At 39.5% G+C, this 20,952-nt stretch overlaps 1 protein-coding gene across 3 annotated transcripts in view; it reads right to left on the bottom strand.

The window, feature by feature from the left end:
- Positions 1-20,952, bottom strand: part of ppargc1b (peroxisome proliferator-activated receptor gamma, coactivator 1 beta) — a 202,777-nt gene that overhangs the window by 52,125 nt on the left and 129,700 nt on the right. For all 3 annotated transcript variants that reach the window (XM_088080750.1, XM_088080748.1, XM_088080749.1), the window contains 2 exons: positions 18,628-18,813; positions 12,806-13,006 (listed from right to left, as the gene is read on the bottom strand). In XM_088080750.1, coding sequence (XP_087936876.1) covers positions 12,806-13,006; positions 18,628-18,813 — 387 coding nt within the window. The remainder of the gene's footprint in view (positions 1-12,805; positions 13,007-18,627; positions 18,814-20,952) is intronic.

Here is a 20,952-nt window from a genome sequence, read left to right as displayed (position 1 = left end):
CTGTCAGCGGTTAACTCCCTGCAGATGGATGTTTGTACAAGAGAATAATGTGCAGAAAAGGCCACGAGGTTACGCTACTGTACATTTATCACATCACTAAAGCTGACAGCTACATGGCACATTCACGTTTCCCATTAAAGAGCTGGATTCCCCCATTTCGCTCGCTGTAATAACACCGAATATGACTTCTGCCCCTCAATTCCTCCTCCGCCCTTCCATCCTATCAGTCTCGTCTTTCCGCCCAATCACTTTCTCATCCCTCCTCATGTCTTCTCATTTTGTACCACCTCCTTCCTTCTCCTCCACCTGTTTCCATCCTCTTCCTCCCGTGTAATCCTCGTCTCGTTCTCCAGCTCTTTTTCTCCATAAATCTTTGCTACCATCCCATCTTCCCTTCCCATTTCTTCATCCTTTTTATCTCTGACCTTTGACAGCCATCCTCCCTTTTTCTACGTCCTACTAAATGTTCTCTTTCACCTCCCGCACATCCCTCCATCTTACTCTCCTTCCTTCACATCAAACAGGAAGCCACGGAGAAGACGGAGAAGCAGAGCAAACCTCTCCCGAATCCTTCCGAGAGTATTACCTTTCAAATGGATATTAACACAACCGCTCCTCATTCCCTACTATCATTTCTTTTTTTACATCTGTCTATTCATCCATTCATCCCAGTGCCTAGCTTCATGACAGGGCTATCAGCTGATATAAATCAGCTTAGGGAGGAAAATCCCCCGCTAAGCTGTGCAGCGGTTGCTGCAGGAGGAGACGATGTAGAAAATACAGATGTGATGGGAACGAGGATTGGAGCAGCAGGAGATGAAGCCGAGAAAAAAACCCTGCAGAGTCTGACAGAGAGGAAAGTGAATGCAACACGTCCTCTGTTAGCCACACTGACTGTTTGTTAACTATTGCAATGAGAGAAAAGGTCCAATCTAAATGATTCATGCTCTGATGATTTTGTGTTCAGATCAGTAAGAGCTGCAAAGAGGAAAAAGTATTTTGGGTGTCCTTATGAGTAAAGTTAGTGCAGCTTCACTCTGCAACATGGATCTTAATAAACTTGGGTACGACATGAAGTTTGATGTATGTGAATGTACGATGACATCTCCGACCTACGTCGTAACAACAAAATGTTGCTCATCTACGCCGCTGTAGTGGTAAGAGCAAAATGTAAACGAATGAGTCGAGCCCTCACTAGAGTGACATTTTGGGCAAAAGTCTGAAGAAGAGCAGGAGGAGGAAAATGTGGACGTGGTCGCTGCGGATAAAGAGGCCAATTCCGCACGGCAGTTTTGCAACCAGAGGTCGGAGAAAGTTTTAGCATCTACCAGCATTTAGCAGTGTTGCGCTGATCAGTGCGTCTTTTCATGCTGCATTTCTGTTGTTTGCAGTTTGAATGTGACTTTGGCATTCTGAAAAACTGCAAAATTTTGTGAGACATTGATGACGCCATTGTGTTTCCCATTAAAACTGCACAAATTGCAATTGCGAAAATATAATGGAAACAGGTCAATTTTAAAAAAAACTAAATAAAACCATTTATTGCAAAAACGTTTTTATGCTCACATTAAGTGGCATCTTCGAAAAAGCCGTAACTGCAATGGAGACCCTTTTTAGTCTTTTCTAGGTCACATGATGCTATGTGCTCGTCAGTAGGAACTGGCTCCGTCATGATGCAGCTACAAGAGCTGTTATTGCATCACATAACTCTGAGAAAGTTGATCATCCGGAAGTTTTGAATCTGCAATTCCTCTGTGAAATCGTGGACTATCAGAACAGAAATCCCTCATACGTGGCCGCTCCCACGTATAAGGGGCTCGCCTTTCCATCACGGCTCCATAACACGCCTACGTGGCCTTGGATTGGAAATAATGACGGCTAGTTTGGTAGCTGCAATAGAAATAAAGCTGCTAATGTTTTGAACATCCATCGCCATGGTTACAGGGATGTTATCACCAGAGGAGAAGTCGCAGAACATCACTCAGTGGAAACACAGTCATCTCGCAGTTGCGTTTTATCAACATTTTGACAATATCGCTTAAGTTTTGCACAAAACTGTGATGGAAACCAGCTTAGTAAGTCTAGAGGCTCTTGTTCTTGATTACTCGTTTTTGTATTATGTTGCTTTAAAACTGTAAAGAATCATATTAACTATGTCCTCCAAAGTGCATTTCAACATTAAAAATCATAACACCAGGCTCAAGTTAGTGAGTTGAGGCTAAAACCCCCAAAAACATTCAGAAGTTTGATTTTGGGCCAATTTCATTCACATTATTCATCTGAAATTTACTGACTGATCATAAAACGATTCTGCAAACGTTTCAGATTTATGATAATGTGACTCCCCCCGTTATATATTCAGCCATTATGATGATTGTGACCTCAGTGCTAGTGCCAAAACATTCATATACACTATATACATCAAACCTGCTGACCCATCTCTAATTCAACATTATATGGGGGGTTTTATATATCTGAAACTGACTCGTAATACCTCTTGGCATCATAGAAATGTGTTTGGCATACGTCTTTATGTGATAATAATGTGAAACATTATGGAGAGAAAAGCCATAACTCAAACCGATGAGACATGAAAAGATGCTTCTCGCACACAGATTGTTGTTTGTAATGCTGGTTTGTTTGTTGTTGACGCTTCAGATCATCATCCCAGTTTACTATCACTGTATATTCCTGTAATGAGAACAACATTGCCACCCAGCAGAGCTGGCTGCAGCCGCAGAATACTATCTGGGTCAAATGAGTGACAGGACGATCGGCTGCATCGCTAATGCAGCCAACTTGGCTCGGAGCGTGCGATGATGCTCCTCTGAGAGTCCCATTGAGGAAAGTGAAGAGCAGACTGAAGGTTTGTGGCTGTGTGAAACATTCAAAGTCCCTCCGGCAGCGTCCGGGCCTCTCAAACACTCTACTCTTCTCTACTCTACTCTACTCTGGATGCCGTCCAGAGCTTCACTGGCAGCATCAATGCAGGCCTTGTTCTGTGGCAGGACACACACACACACACACACACACACACACACACACACACACACACACACACACACACACACACACAGAGTGCAGTTTTTGAGAATTTACTACGGATTCATACAGGAGCGAAGACAGAGCATGAAAATATGTCCATCATATCTTATTCACTGGAATTTGATCTGTTTTCATGTGTCTTCTTTTTATGTATTAGAGATTATTCCTGTTATCCCTTAACATTAACATCAACCCTCGGTGTACTTTTTTTATTTTTTAATATGGTCGATGTCTTTGTTGTGTATTTGTTTTATGCAATTGTGTTTATGTTGCTTTTTTTAACTTTTGTACAGTGTCTTTGAGTAAAAGCCCTTTATGAATTAATTTCTTCTTCTTTTTCTTCTTCTTCTTATTATTAACATATACATATAACAGTTGTATCGCTCTGCACACAAAATGCACTTGGCAAAACTTAAACTTAAAAAAAAGGCATACATTAATATTATTTTCTATTTTTATTTAGTTATTTTTTAGACCATCATCAGTCCTAATCATAACTGTCAAATATTCATTAATTTTCAGAATTTGAATCCTTTAAATGGCACGTTTTGTCACGATGCCATGTTGTAGATGAAAAAAAAAAAGAATTATTTTTTTAACATACAAAGTAGATTTTTTTTGATCATCACATCCTCGGATATTTCAATGATTAGCAGCAACATTGATTTTTAAAATATTATTTTTTGAGCAGTGTCATATACTCACACTCACACACAACAGCAATTTTTCAAAACATAAAGGTAAAGTGCATCACATACAAGCATACAGAAGTGGATAAAATCTATAAATATGAATAAATAAGTTAATAAATAATCAAATAAATTAATAAAATGATAATATTAATATTAAAATATGATTCAGTAAAATAATCACACTGTAAATAAGAGGTAAATGACAGAATAACAGCTCATAGTCAAATAATAAAAAAATATGTAAAATGATATTTGAGGTCGTAAAACGATGAAACAGACTAGTGTATAAATAAATAATCAATATATAAATAGATTAAGTTTAATTAAAAGCCAAACTAAAAAGAAATTTTGATAAAAATACCAACCCCCTCTGCTGCGCTCAGGTCTTCAGGCGGACTTTCTAACTGTGAGATTTTGTTCTAACTGTGCATCAGTTAAATCTCACTATTCTCAGAACATTTTTAGAACCAAAAATCGCTAGCTGGATTAATGCCGGGGCTCCCCTCTCAACCAAAACCAGCTCCCTTTGGACTTTTGTTTTTGCATGGGCATCACTGCTGCATCTTGGCGCCGCCTACGATGATTGTGATTGGTTAAAAGAATTACAAACAACCCTGGATGTTTTTTATCCCCCAGTACAGACTAATGATGGGTACAGACAGATCATTCTTTTCATGAAATCCTTCAACTAATCAATAATTTGTTAAAATATTAATTTGATTACATTCTGATTAGTAAGGCGGAGGTTGTTTTAAGCAAATCAGGGCCTCTTAATTTGCTTTTATATACATCTACGCCTCAGTATGAGAATAAATATATTAATGTAAGGACATACAAAGTACTAAAAAAATATACAATAACCTAGTGTGTGTGTGTGTGTGTGTTTCTGTGTGTGTACTGTACATGAACTCAAAGACCCTGCAGTACCACTTCCCACCAGCAGAGGGCAGCGCCACACTCAGACCTGAGCACGTAACTGACAGCAGTCATGTGACAGTTAACCACTCAACTGACGAAAACAGAGGATGGAGCGCACACACAAACACACACAAACACACACACACACACACACACACACACACATCTGGCAGCTTCAGCAGAGTAAACAGCATAATGTTATTACACAAGGCTTTTCTGTGTGAGTGGATGTGGACGTTCGGTGGCTATTTTCGTCACTGATAGTATACACAGTGGAAACAGAGCTCTGATGCAGAACCATGTGATTTATAAACACTAAAGTGAAATATTCTGCTTTCAAAAAAGAGGCTCCTCCAACGACTGCAACCGCACAGAGTTTTAAGAATGAAGCAAAATTATTTTACAAATTTGTTGTAGTTGATTTTTGATGTTTTCTTTGGCAGGGAAAGATACTAAAAAGATACTAAACATGAAAACATCTGAACCAGGCAGAAAAAGGAAAACACAGAGTCATGGAGGAGCTCTCATATAAATATAGCTGCTTGTACTGTAAACATCTACTTAAACTGGAAATGGTTTAGTATTACCTCTCTTAAGTGGCTGCTACAGGTAAAAAGTAATGGTAATTACTGACAGAGACAGTGGAGACAGAGTTCACTGAGTTCACAGTCACAAACTTGTAACACTAAAAATATAACTTATTTGTCAATGACACCTGCAGAACCAAATCCTCAAAATCCGTGAATGACATTTTAACTACATTCCTACTTTTAGCTCATTGCATGACTATTTTAGGTTGAGTTTAAGTGGAGAAAAAACAAGTTTTACAGTCAATCTGAATCCCCGAAAGTCATTAGAGGCTTGATGAGTCACAAACTTGCTGCCTGGAGGCGTTACAAGATGATGCTCAAGGGGAATAATTTTAGAGGCTGTAAACAACAGAGAAAACACTGAGGTAGAAACTGTAGCTGAAGTATTAGTGTAGTAGTATGTGGCTGTGTGACTGTAAAAGGGACCTGAGTGTATGAGAAAAGGTGTGTTTTCCTGCCAGCTGTCAGAGGGATGAAGCAACAGCCAGTTCACTGAGCGCCGCGAGTCTGGGGACGCAGAGACGTCTTCAGCTCTGCTGTTACAGTATTTGATATGTGCAGCGCTGCTGCGGGATGAGTGGTTGCTGCAGAAATAACATGCAGGATGAATTATTTACACGTGTCTAACACGCAGAGCAGAAAAACATGAGCACAAGCTAAGAGTTTAGGAACTAAACTTCTTTTTTTGTAACATTTGGGTTTAACATTTGGGTCGTATTTGAGAAAAAAAGCCTTTTATAAAGGCATCAAGATACAAATTGAATTTTTGCTGCTAAAATTAAAGGGATAGTTTGGATTTTTTAAGTGTTGTATGAAGAACTTATTCACAGTTAATGTATCACCTAAAGCAGATGGCAGTCGGCACATCTCCTGTTTGGAGAAGCAGGCAGAAGTATCGCCACGGAAACTAATCACTGTACTGCCATGATTAAGGGCAGCAGCAAAAACGTATTTAAGCCACCTGAAAATGTAAATATCACTTTAAAAGTACACTATATTTTGATTTTTTCTATCATGTTACTTTGGCAGATGCCCATTCCAACAGGAAAGACGTTAACAGCCTCAGTTTCTCATTTCTGCTCACTTTAACACCACCAGACTCCACTGACAAAAACTCCAATTTTAGCTGGCTGAACACAGGAGCTGCTGGTGCACCGCTGCCTCCATCAGTCAGGTTTTTTGTGCTTTTTTGTGACTTCGGTGAATCTGAATGAACCAACTAAAACACCAAAGTCACACAATAACAGACAAAATTACTGTTTGAGGCAGCAGTAGACGAGCAGCTCCTGTGTTCAGCGATGTTAAATTACTCTTTTTCTCAATGAAGTCTGGCTTTTAAAAGAGTGACAAAAGCTTCTTTTTTTAATTGGAAATCACCGTCTGACAGCTAGGTAAAGCAGTGAACATATTTTAAATTAAGTGTCAATTAAACTGACAATTTTAGGTGGCTAAAAGATGTTTTGCTGTTGCCCCCGACCACAGCAGTACATTGTTTAGCTTCCACATCAGTACTCCTGTCTGCTTCTCCAAACTGAGCGTACGCCATCTACTGTACGTGATACCAACACGTTTTCATCCCTAGACGTCACATATTGCCACTTTGCAGTGGCCTTTGGCGTCTACATATTACACTCTAGGTATCCTTCTGCATCTGCTGTTGACGTTCCAGTATGTTCTCGTACCGTGATGTCAACAAACGCACATGCTGGCACGATGGTTCAGATCAGGCAACAAAAGCACATGGCGTAGACAAAAACCCATCATATTCAGACGGGAAGCAAACACCAGACTATTGCATGAAATCCCGGGGTTTGTTGGATTCATCCACCGCCAAAGGTCTATAGGGACCTTCGCGCTCCTTTCATGATGTCGTTAGCAACAGTGCTTAAACCTGACGCTGTCCAGCGGCGAATCATGTGAACACGAAATGTTTCATCCAGCCGCATTCTCAACTAACACTGCCCATCCTCGAATCACGCTGCCGGGGCCGTCCGAACGTTCAACAATATTTAGTGACACTATGACCCGTTCTGTCCGGCGGTGCTCTCAGCTGACACCATCCGGCTCAAAAAGTGGCCTTTGGCGTTTGGATCTTACACCGAAAGCACTGCAGAATCTGCTGTATTTGACGACTTTGTTACGAGAACAAGCCGTGAATACACTGACCGTGAAAAGTACGTCTTACAGCCCCACTCAGAAAACTCACTTTGAAGAAAATCACACCTTTAGCTCCCAATCTGCTGTCAGTGTGATCTGCTTCCTGTTCTTTTCGGTTTCTACCTTGATCCTTTTAAAGGTAAAAATAAAACGATTTCTCTTTGCTTTTCATGCACAGACGACACTGTTTGCACCTTCACACGCTGTGTTCATGTCAGAAAACTCCAAGACGGCAGGCGGACAGATGATGTAAGCATGATGGAGGGTGTTTCTACCACGACCTTCGCTGTACTTAATCATGCTGTTCTCAGTATAAAACAGCAACTATCCGACAGAAGCGACCACTTCTCGTTTGACCTTCAGCGTCTCGATGGAAGTGGAAACAGAAACCTGGCAGGCGTAACTGATTAACCAGCCAACACTCGTTCTTATTTTGACACAAGTTGACTGATAACCAAGGAGTCGTCAAGGTGACCCGAGGGGGCGGGGCAGTCATGTGGGGCCGCAATGTTTTTGCAACACAACACAGCAGACAATGGCGTCTTGACCTCTCGGTATCGCTGACCTCTTGTTTTAGACTAAACAATACCTCCATGACATATAACAGCAACAAAGCCACTTCTGTCTGTGTTTGCTGTTTCTATGCCAGCGTCGTGTACATACACACTAATGCCTATCACTGCGAGGCTCGGCGTCTTTTTGGCTTCCTCGACTGTCAAACTACCCGTATTCCTCCTCTACTGAGCCATCTAAGGTCATTAAAGTCATTATCATTTCCACCCATTTGGGAGGAATGGCCCTTCCTCTGGTCATTTTGCTCTGCTGCAGGTCAGATTCTGTAACAGTGACGGTCTTAAATAAGCTGAAGGGTAAAATATGACATGATTCTGACATTTAAAGTCTCTAAAAGTCTCTAAACTTTCTCCAAAAGTATCCAATCGCAGTAACTGTCTCTATACAAAGTCTACATTTAAAATCACGTGTTTCAAGTTAAAAGAGTATATCACAGGTGCAGTATACCTGTCTAAGTGGAATTAAACAGAGTGGAAATGTGGAGTTCACAGCCGTGCTAGCTCTGTGAGTAGTACTCAGGCACTTAATGTTTGGGCTTTAAGCGCAATTTCTGTATTTTTCAACCTGGAACTGACTTTTCTGTGTTTTTTATACTGATTTCATACTGATGGATTTATGTATTGTATTGTTTCATGTGGTGAAATGTTCATATTTATGGAATTGTTGTATGTATTGTCCTGTTTTAGGTAGTGTATGCTACTTGAAGTTCTGTGTATTTTTGGTCATTTTTATTTTTGTACTTTTATTTTATTTTTTTTGTTGTTGTTTACCAGTCCAGAGACAACAGATGCAAATTAGCTGCTAGCCAACTCTGGTGCAATGCAATAAAATAAAATAAAATAAACTACAATGAAATAAAATAAAATAAACTACAATGAAATAAAATAAAAACATAACATGACATAAAAACGTGTTTTTGTGTCTAAGTGACTAAAGGAGACTCTAAAATCGCTGAGTAAGTGAAGTCCATTTACATAAACCGTAATTTTAGCACAGTGAAACACACTTCATTCAAAGTTGACAGAAACAAAGTAAAACTAAAAAACAAACGTCTTGTTTTGTCTTTCTACTGTTCCAGTGAACATAAGTGTGTTTTAGTTTAAGTAAACGTTTAAATAACCCAGTTAGATGTCAAAACATGTTGACTCGATATATGCTAAAATACTTGTTTATTTAAATGGAGTCTGGTAGGTTTAATAAAAGTGATTTCTGGTTAAACTTACTCTTTTTACTCCTTTACAAAAATATGTTTTTCTGTAGGGATCCTTTACATAAGTTCTCAGAAATTTAGAATAATTTGAGCATGAAAGTGGCAAAAACAAGATCTTTTAGAGGACGTATATTGACTGTTCTCGACTGCCTGCAGGCTTTACATTGCAGCCGGTTTCGCCGGTTTGCTGCTGCTGGCTGCAGCCTCGTGACTCAAAATGGGACTTATCTTCTAAAGTCCTTGTTCCTATTAATCAAACTGGTAAAAACACTAAATAAAGCTTTTTCACGTTACAAATAGATGTTTCTCCAATATTGTTCAGCACAATAGAGCCTGGAACTGTGTTGCTGCCAACATTTGCTCAGCTTGTTTCTCTGATAACTTAACCCTTTGAAACCTCGATTGACATCAGTTTTCTTGTGCAGCATTTCTACACCTTTCACAAGCTATTTGACCCTTTGAGCAAATTGAAATTGAATCGAAAACATGAAGCAATGACTTGGCAAGAAATGTCCCACAAATTGAAAGAATATTGTAAAATGTGACAAGAAAATTACCTAAAAATAAGTTTTAAAAAAGAAGGGAGTATTATGTCAAAATTATCCCAGAAAAATAGGGAAAAATGTTTTAAAAATTATATTTATAAATACAATAATTTTAAATTTAAAACTGTCACAAAAATATAATTAAAATTTTTTAAAGTAATTTACATGTTTGTTATTTACTATTTTGTGCTTATTTTTAGATAATTTTTTTGCAACTTTTTTAACAAATATTTTTCTCATTTTTGAGCAGTTGCTTGTTGCCCTTTCCGTGTGTTTTTGAAAGAAATCAAACCAATTTGCTCAAGTTACAAAGGGTTAAGATCCACATATCATTAAAGTTCTTCATCTGGTTGAAATATGTCACATACAGTTAAAAATATATACCTTTGTAAAAAAAATATGACCAAAATCTAAAAAGTGTATAATAAAAACGTGACTTAAAATTGTATAAAAAGTACATTAATGACCGCTTTTGCCTGACAACCACAACCCTGACTTATGCGGAGAGGGGATATGACGCCACTGACAGGTTTCAAAATGACACAGAAGTTTGAAAACAGTTGGAAACATTTGGGATAATAAGTGCCCAATTCAAAAATAATAGTCAAAATATAGTTGATTTTAGACATTTTAATTCAGAAAAGTAACATATTATATTGGTACATTTATTTCCTTGAAGCTCAGTTATTGCTAAACATCCAACTTTTCACTGCACAGCTTCACAAACCTCCTCTGACCTCAGTGGCAGGCTTGTTTTATAGAACGACCCGGTGTGTAATTGAAGGCAGTGCAGCTCGGTGAATATTTACGCTTTAGGTATTCAGCCATCCAGCGTGACTCACGGCTGCCAAACAATAGTATCTTTGTAGACCGACGCTAAATCAGAGCGCACGGCAACACCCTGTAAGCAGCCCCTTTGCTGAGAAATTTAAGTCAAATTAAGGAAGCGGGCTGAATTCATCTTGACAAGTGCAATAAGGCGACATTACAGCAGTAATCATAAGTCGTTTATTGCAGTGAAATAGCTTCCTGCTTCAATTAAGCTCCGGAGCCGGGCGCATTCTTCTGACAGCAGAGTGAACCGAGGGGAAAGTAGGGCACAATATTCACTGTAAAGGGATACAGCAATTTGTTGTTCCTGCATGATGAGATGAAGGTTTTAGTGTTTTTTAGGGGGAAACGGGGTTCAGGTGCAGGCAGGGGCTGATAACAGAGTGAGGAGAGAAAAACAAGGTCTTTTCCTAGAAGTCTGCTTCAGGGAACGATGGAGGGGCCTATAGAGCGAGAGAGCGAGGGGCGCCCAGCAGCTCTGTGTGAAAAGAGAGGGGAGGAGGAAGGGGGGAACATGCAAACACACAAACACGTGCTGGAAGACCACATACATGTCTGCATTACTACACGTGTGAGGAATTCTGCTTCCTTTCCAGATCCTGAACCCTAAGATTATTCAAATTCATTGTCTTATTTTTGTATTTTTGTCCCTATGTTTCTATCAGTTATGATAGTATTGCACTTGAAGTGAATGCTGAGATATAGGCACGTTTCCATTAATCCTGTGAATATAAAATACACGTAATAGAAACATAGCAATTTCACAAAAACTCTCATTTATCGCAGAAATGTTTTTTGAATTATTTTTTTTTTTTGCAAAAGTGCAATGGAAACACTTTTTTCGCTTTTCTAGGTCACATGATGCGATGGCTACGCGCTTGTCGGTGGGAACTGGCTCCCTCATGATGCAGCCTTTGAGCGGATCATCTGGAAGTTTTGAATCCATAATTCCTCTGTGAAATCGTGGACTATCAGCTCCCAGAAAACCCTCGTAAGTTGCTGCCTCTACGCATAAGGGTCTTGCTTTTCCATTATCGCTGGCGTAACATGCCTACATCGCCTTTGATTGGAAATAATGATGGATAGTGTGGTGGCTGCAATACAAATAAATAAATGAGACATTTATAATGATAATCTGATTCTGTCAGTGTCAAAAACAGGAACTTTTAGTGGACATAAATAGACTATTCAAACTTGGATACATCGCAGTGTCATATAGACACAAAAATACAAGAAAACTGGGTCCAGTTTAAAAAATACTTTTTCACTTTGGATTTTCAATTTTTTTTGACGTGTAAAAAGCCACAAAGCATCTCCTCAGTGTGGAAGCAAATGCTTCTTTTCCCCCTTAGTGTAAAAGGATGTGACATTTTTGGGGCGTTTTCATAAATCCTGACTATATTTTGATGTCTTGAATAATTGTTCTGTAATGAATGAGCTCTTTTGGGGCTCTTTCCAAGGTTGTGCACATTAATTTCAAATGTTATTTAATGACATTAGTTTTATTTTAACTTTTGCAAATTGAATTGAATGTAATATTGTTTCAGTGCTGATGTTAACTCAATTAAAAACTATTTCTAGTCATCGCTCCAAACCAAATATAATTCCTGAATAAAGATCTACATCTTGTCCTCAGCTTGAGAGATTTTAAACTTTCTCTCTATTCGTGGAAGGACACGAGGTCCTTAGAAATACAGGAATACATCACACAGACACAGACACACACACACACACACACACACACACAGAGGACGGGGCAGGATGAAAGGTTACAGTGTGCCTCGGCGCCTCTCTGTTTTCCTGGAGTTGAAGGCAGACTTTGAACCTCGCAGGGCCAACGAGGGGAACATCAAGGTTAGCGAACGCGACACAGATTAAGATAGTGGGGAGAACGAGAGAGGGAGAGCATGGGAAAAGAGAGGCACAGCGTGGCGAGGGTGAGAGGGGGGAGTTTGGATGGTGTTTGAAGAGCGTATGAAAGGCTCCACTTCAACGGGCGACAGTTTTTGAGCTGACTTTTTGATTTGAACACAACCGATTAAAAAGAAACACGAGGTGTTTGAGGTGAAGGCATCAAGTCGTTAAAGGGGGTAAATGTTCGGATACGGGCTTCGGGAGCGAGGTCAGGGACCCTCAGAGAGGACATGAAAATGATCAGAGGTTTGTCCGCTTAGTGTGATCTCAATAACAAAGCTAAAATAAAGAAAAAGCGCCACATCTGACGTTAAACAGAAATGTGCTTACTAGAGATGGGTCCTCTGTCTCGGCCCCCAGGGACTGGCTGAAGTCCTCGGCGCTGAGAGGAAGACTGTCCTCTTCTTCCTCTTCCTGCTCAGGCTCCTCCCCAAGGGCGGGGAAGACGGAGAGCCCGCCCACCTCGGCATCCACCATGCCATCCAAACTGTCTGTGAGAGCGGCGAGCAGAGCCGCATTCTCCTCTTCTATCTGGAGGGAGTAAAACACAGCGAGACCATGAGGATACAGTGCAACTACGATTTAAAGGAAACATAATTCAAAAGTTGCTGATGTGTGTTTTAGCTGCTATTTAAGAGCTGGTGTAAATGCATTTCCGTGGCATCTCGGCACACTGAACTAAAAACTCATACGTACACCGAGCTCGACTTCACCGCATACTGTACTGTTTCTGCTGCTGCAGGAGTGTGAGCTCTGTGCCGAGCACAGTTTTAAAAGTCCACCCCGCCACACTCAGTGACGGCCATAGATATACTTGCTGTTGGTCACGTGTCCGGCTGCGTCTTCAGCATTCTTGTATATATACCTGCATATATGCAAGGTGTGCTACTGAAGGATACATCTACAGGGCACATGAGAGAGCTCAGGCTGTATACAACTACAGGATGTGTGGGATGTAAACAACAGACATGGCAACACTCGAGGAGATTACAATCATGGCAGAAAAGGCAACTGCAGCGATAAATCAAGCCAATCGGGACTGAATCGGGACAGGCAGGCACTGTTGATTTTTTTGAGATAACTGGACAAAAAAATCTTCATAGAAGTAGCATTTCCTAATTTGGGCCAAACAACAAAGAACTGAAGCCCTGAAGCAACATACATCAATCGTTTTTCTACCAGTTTTATTTTGGGGGAATTCCAGTCACAAAGCAAAAAAACAAGGCTCGTATAGTCGATAAAAACAAGCTTTTATGATGCTTAAAAAGATGTCAAAAATGCACAATTTCCTAGACCTTATGTATCCCCGCCCTGCAAACCACAGGCATGAAACAGCAGTCATGTTTGAGTCATTTACTCTTGAGTCATTAGTCAGTTGGAAAATAACTATCCTCTCACAAATTTTTATATATATGCTGCATTTAGAACTGGGAATTATTGCCCTCAGCGGATAGTAACAAGTCTTTTGGAAGCTCTGTGTCATTTCTGAATCAGTCTCTGAATCCCCCTCTACTCCGTCTTCCTCTAATGAGCCGCTGTCTGAAGTCCATACTGGCTTCTTTCGGTCTTATTTATTAATGTGGTCAGGATGACGCAACTCTGACCTCTGACCTCATTAGAAAGAACACCACACAGGTTGCTGAAACAGGACTTTTTTTTCTGCCCCTCATATAATGTGATCTATTTTCTCCACTATCTTGGTTTCATGATGGTGTATACAAGCTTTTTCCAACATTTCAGAGCATGAAAATGGTCGAAATTGAAGATACGCAGCAGAAAAAAATATTGTTTATCTGTAATTTCAGCCCAAAATTTCCACCCTGTCATCCCCCATGTTACATGCACACAGGGGTTGTTTACTGTGATGGAGCTGCCATCTTGCTGAGAGCAGAGTCTGGTGGAGAGGTGATAGCACGGCTGGCCTACGGGAAGCCACCGAGCTCCATTCATCTGTCTCTCTCTTTTATCATCCAGCTCTATCGGTTCCCGGCTGCCAAACCATTTATTATTTCATTTATTTCTCTGTCTCTCGGGCCCGCAGCCTCTCTCACCCATCGCAATTTAGACTTTGAGATTTGATTTTAGTTTTATTCCTTTCCAAAACACTGTAAAAAAAAAAAAAGAAAAAAAAGGCAATGGCCAACTTGACAAGAAATGTCCCACAAATTGCGACAAACAACTATAATATGACGATAAAAATTACCTGAAAATTAGTTTTAAAAAACAGCGCAGGATTTTCAGAAAATAATCCAAAAAATAGGGAAAATGTCTCCAAAACTATATTTATGATTACAATAATTTTATATCTAAAATGATGTTATATAGGAAATTTATAAATAAAATACAGAAAATAAATACATATATTATTTCAGCAATTTTTAAGTTATTTTTGATTGCCTTTGTTTCTTGGCATTTATTTTAATTATAGATTTCTATATTTTTTTTTTTTTTTTGCTTATTTTCAGGTCATTTTTGTAATTCTTTGTTTTGTTTTTTATATTTTGTTTTTGTTTTTACTTTTTTATATTTTATTTTATTTTATTTATTACTATTTTTTTGCTGTTTTTGTGCCTAGTCTTGTTTGGTTGTTAGTTTCTCTCTCTCTGTTTTTTAAAAAAAAAAAAAAAAATCAAACCAGATTTCAAAGGCTTAAGGAGACTTTTCATGATAGTTTTATTTATCTTTGGCTTAGCTATGTTATTTTTAATTGGTTTTCTCACTTCTCCATGAAGTGTTTGAATCCAATTTTTATACCTGTTTTTTATAATCATTTCTTTGGTGTTTTTTTATACTAAAATGTTCTTTTCATTTTAAACTTAAATCACCTCCATCTGTCGAAGTGGGTAAACCATAATCAAAAAGGCTTTATTAGCATTAGCAGTGCATTGAAAAGCACTCACAGATATTACCTGATTATTTTAATTAGATTAGATGGATATTAATTCAATTTCCTGGATTGTAATTAGATTCAAACGCGAGCGAGAAAGAAACAGAGAGACAAAGAAAGTTGCATCAAAGACAGATAGAAGAAAACAGAGCATACAGATGTCTTTACGTCATTATTATTGTTATGAAAGTAATAAATAACCTTTGTAACTCTATCAGTTTCTTTCCCTGCGCTCTCCAAGGTTAAATAAAGCCCCGCCACACACAAATATCGATCAATCGCACCCGACATGGGCTTAGATTCCGATACGCTGCTGTAAATAAGTGGCGTATCGGCGGACAGCAGAGAGACGGTGACACGGGGGGCTTCATCTGTCGGCTTATCGCTCCATTCATTACCGCGTGTTTATAACGAAAACGCCGTCTGACCGTCTGCTCGGCTGTATTAGTCTGATCAATAACTTATTGGCTAAAATATAATGTGCCGGGAGATGGTGGGTGGCGGAGGTTTGGAAAGATGGAAAAAAACAAAAACAATAGTGGCCAGATAAAGAGTGAGAAAAAGGCAACGGGAGTTAAAAAAAGGAAGGAAAAAGAACATTTAAAATCAAGATTTAAAAAGGACAGAAAATAGTGAAAAACAAGAGACAGAAGCAATTAAAACAGAAAATGTATGCATGAAAGATGAAGAGAGAGACAGAAAGTCAGATAAACATAAAAAAAAACAAAATAGGTGAGAATAAAGTCTGTAAAGAAAGAAAGTAGAGCCTACCGTACACTGGAGGGCTGAAAAAAACACTTAAAAAAAAACTCAAACTCAAAAAGTCAGACACTCTCTCAGCTCTAAAGATGATGTGAGTTTTTAGTCGACACTGAAAGATTTTGCAAAGACTGGGGATCTTGCAGAGTCACTATATTACTCAAAATATTACGCCAAACTCCCTTTAAAAATATGACATTTTACCAATTCCTTGTATGTCTGTGCAAACACATAAGCTCGGACTGACTTTTATGACCACCGAACGCAAAAAGTTTGTGGCGTGTACACCAATGGAGGTAAAACTTTAGGATTTAATCCGGACATTTGGAGTTTGACTACGAAAGCGGAATCACTTCAAAAGTCATTAGGTGTAAAGGCGGCATAAAAAGCAAAGAGAATAATGGAGAGATAAGCAGAGAGCTAAAGAAAAGATAATGTGTTTCAATACAAGAAGATGGAGAGAAAGAACAAAAGAGGGTAAAATACAGAGAGATAAATGTGGCTGTTTGCAAATGTTCTTTTGTCCCCTTCTTCTCTTTATCAGGTAACATCAGCAGCAGCTTCTTGTTGTTGCATCTTTCTTGTAAAGAGCATGTCGTCAATACAACTATTACGGCTAATGCAGCACTCTGAGTCTATCCTGAGATGCCAACTGCGTCATAAAGTTTTGTGTCGACAGCAGGAAGACAAAGAGTCACTCGGGCGTCGGCTAATGGGGATCGAAATAAGGATAAAGAGAGCGCCGACGGAGACGGTCTGTGTTTACTTCACCGGCATTCCCATCATGCCGTGCCCGTCTTCATTTAACCAATACTCCGCGGCGCACTGCAGCATCAGAGCAATTTCCAGCAGAGTTGCGTTACATAGCCGATGATCTGGATCTAAATGCTACTTTATCTCTTTGTTGTCGTCTTTTTATTCTCGAGATGCGCTCAATTTAGCCTCTGTAATGGGACCTCGAGACATCGCCGGGGCTGGAAACCTATACACAATCAATGATCCAGGGTTTTGCTTTCAGACTGAGACAAACCAGAAGGGTATTCCCTGAATTCATCCAGCGAGGGCACCTGATACCGGAGCCTCGGGGCTTTTGTTGGCCCTGAAGAAGCACCGGGCCGATCTAGACTGATGGACCGCCTCCATAATCATGTTACACACAGCGTGGCTGGGAATACCTTGGCAGCACCCGCTGAGACACGCTGCAAATTTCAGCGCAGGGATCAAGTGAACGTTTGGGGCTTTGCACGTGTTGACAGTAAAGGAAAGTTTGGCGGTGGTACCGACTGACCCTGGGGCCCACATTCACCGTGACGACCACATCAAAATAAAATGTTGTTTACTCACTTTGCATAATAACTCTGTAGTTACTCCGATTAAAAATAAATTAGTAAACACTCTTCTTAATACCTTTTGCTTGGCAGGGTCATGGAAATTTAATAAGCCAAAATGTGCAAACTTTGTGGATTAGCCTTTACTTTTACCTGCACTTTAAAGATCTTCTGCATGACTTTCTTAGTCAAAAATAAGCCCGACAATGTACAGATAAATCTTAATAAAGGAAAATTTCACCCCCAACATGATCATTTGTATACTTACCTCATGTTGCTCTGAAAATGTGAAGAAATGAATTGAACGCTGCTGCTGAACGAAGAATCCGAAAATGGAGAAAATTAAGATTAACTGAAGTTAAAGGGATTCTTGTCAAATAACAGGAAAAAACTTGTGCAGTATAATCCAAGTATCATTTATCCAGTCGTATGCTCAGTACTTCTGTCTTGTGCTGCTTTCAGATGGATTTAAAAGTTCTGATCTGAAGCAAATTGGTGCAAGTTTTCAAAACAAAAAGAGGGAAAAATAGGTAAGAAGCAACATGGCAATAAATGACCAACAAATTTAAAGAAATTTGTGGATCTATAAAGTTATTTTCAAATACTAGGGTAAAAGAAGAAAAAAAAGCTAGGGAAAATTATATTTCTAATTACTATATAAATAATAATATAAATATATATAAATTATATAATATAATATAAAAAATAAAAACATATAAAAATAAATTACAAATTATATATTTTTAGGCACTTTTGTAAGGACGTGTCCTTGGGGTTTTTAGACTAATTATTAGACTTTTTAAACTAATTTTAAGATAATTTTCTTGTATTTTTTTACATATTTCTTGAAACGTTTGTTGCTGGTTGCCTTCTCCCATGTTTTGGAAAGAAATTAAGCAATCTGCTCAAATTTCAAACTTGGACCCCTCTGACTTTACTTTATCAAGATTTTCTCTGTTTTTGGATTCTTTGTTCACCAAAAGCAAACATCTTCACTTACTCAGCGTAACATGAAGTGAATAATTGATATTCAAATGATCATTTGGGTGTTAAGGAATTTGTTTAATATCTATTTATTTTATCATATTTTAATAAGAACATTTTTGGTAAGAGCATGACCATCGCTGAAGAAGGTACAACTTCTATAACTGAACTGTATTTTGGTGCAGACGTCTCACCTCAAAGAGCTCATCCGCCGTACTGTAGTGGATGGAGGCCGGTGACGCGTCCGCCGGCTGATCGTTGCACCACTGTAGCTCGCTGAGGCAGTTGACGCTGTCAAAGTCGCTGGTGTCCAGCTGGGAGAGGTCGATGTCCGGGAAGTCAGTGTCCAAACGGTCCGAACACACCTCCTCCTCCCCATACTGGAGATGGAAAAAGACAGGGAGAGAGAGGGAAAGGTCACGTTAGTCAAACATCAAGATTAAAGCAAAAATTCCCAGGCGGTTTGTCTTTTTTTATTTTTGAGATGCAACAAAAGTGCATGAGTCGCTGTGTCGAACGTAACCCCCCGAAAAACTGGAGGTGCCGATCACAGCTGGAGAGATCCTCAGTGACAAACATGCGTCACTGGTGTCGGCGGCTCCGCGATCACAAAGGAATTGATGTTTTCTCTGTAACCACTGCTCTCTGAAACACGAGCCACCAAACATGGGAAATAACTCTGTTCCCGTCACGAGGCTGCCAAGGTTGGTGTTTCCTGTGAAGTTCATCGCTCACTGCAGCGCCGCCATTGTTAGAATTAGGGGTTTAGTTCCCACTGGGCCACCCTTTCTAAAATATGTATGCAGTTGAAGTACTGTGAGGCACTCTGGATAAAAGCCTCCATCGTCTGGCACATACTGTATATTATTACACTGTTCGCTGTCGGAGTCACAAGGAGCTCTCATCAACAGCCCCTCATCTCTCAACAGCTACTCATTATAGATAATGAGACTTCCATGTTAGAGGAGGTTCGACACTGAAACCAATAGAGGCATCTGCCCCGGCACAATGCAGGATTAGACGGAAAATGTGTCACGTACGCCGGCGTCACCTATCTGGAAGCGTCTTCATGCATTTATCCTGCGCATCTCCCCGCGGCTCACAACAGAGTGCAGCCGTGACCCGAGAGGTCCTCAGGTGATTAGTTCCCCTTCGTTGATTGAGGGTGTGTTAATCAGTGAAATGAGCCGCTCTGTTTAGGTCGGTTAATCTGTGGACTCGGTCACGGTGGCTGTGGTCTGTTTTCTGTGGTTGCAGAAAAATCTCTGTCTACAGTTTCTTTAAGAGTCGATAATTTGCTCTATGCAAATAAAATCTAAGAGACAATCCACTAAAGTCTACTAAAGTGGTCTTACTGCATCACTTTACGACCGCCAAAAGTTTCCATTCATTCATGGACTAGTATCTGAAATATGGACCCCTATAAATCTAGATAAGGACTTAAGAACCCCCTTATGAAACTTGAAGAGCCCCTCGATCCCCCTTAACTTCTCTTGAACACCATCAAGGACAATGCCAGCCCCCTCAAGGACCCATGAAACATCTCCATTATCCCAAAGAACCCATTTAGAAACGTCAACAACCCAATCAAGAATCCCTAAAACCCCAAAGAGGACTCTTTTAAACCCCACAGGATGCCTGGATTGGATTAAAAGCAACCTGAAACCCTACAATCCCTAAACTGACCCTTAAAAATCTCTTCAAGAAACTATAAAACCCATCGATCACCCTAAAGTCCCTGAAAGAACTCTTAACCCTAAAGACTTCTGGAGCTCTGTCAAAAAACCAAAAACCTCACCCCCCCAAAAAAGGGTGGATTAGGGTTAGACGTCACTCATATAGTCCTACAGCCCCTTAAAGAACCCTTTAAACCCCTTTGAGAACTCCTCTAACCCCAGAAAATATCGCTGAAATCCCTTCAAGGATCCTTATAATGTTCCCCAAAACACAACCTCTTACAAACCCCTTCAAGAACTTCAAACGCTCTAAAAAAAAAGCCCAATAAAGGATCCAAATTAGCTCCTCTAAGAACCCTTAAACCCCTTCAGTGGGCTGGGCCAGTTAGAGTCCTGTGGACCCCTCAAGGAGCCCCAAAAACTAGGGGTCCACCAATATTGGTTTTTCAGGGCCGATACCGATTATTAGTACTTAATAAGACTGAGAAGCGATATCTGGAACCCATATTTATTTACAGTAAAAATGAAAATATTTCTGTTTAAATTTGGAGTATAACAAACTACTTTCCAAACCTTTGATTTAATATCTTAAGTAAATGTTCAATCAAACTGAAATTCTGAATATCACACACCGCAAGTTCCCTGCAACTTTTCTTGAAATACAAAATTGGTGAAAATGTACATAAAAAAGAAATGAATAAAAAAAGCTCCCTGAGGTTTTGTAAAATATTATTATATAATATTGTTCCTCCTTTATTTTTTTACATGTGCGGCAGACTGCCTTTACTGGTGTTTGAGTGTAACACGCACACTTTTTCATTTAGAAATTTAATTGGCGATTAT

The sequence above is a fragment of the Plectropomus leopardus genome, chromosome 8, assembly GCF_026936395.1.
Source record: "Plectropomus leopardus strain MGB_pleo_1.0 chromosome 8, ASM2693639v1, whole genome shotgun sequence".
In the NCBI taxonomy this organism is placed as follows: domain Eukaryota; kingdom Metazoa; phylum Chordata; class Actinopteri; order Perciformes; family Serranidae; genus Plectropomus; species Plectropomus leopardus.
This window is presented reverse-complemented; position numbering and strand designations above follow the sequence as displayed.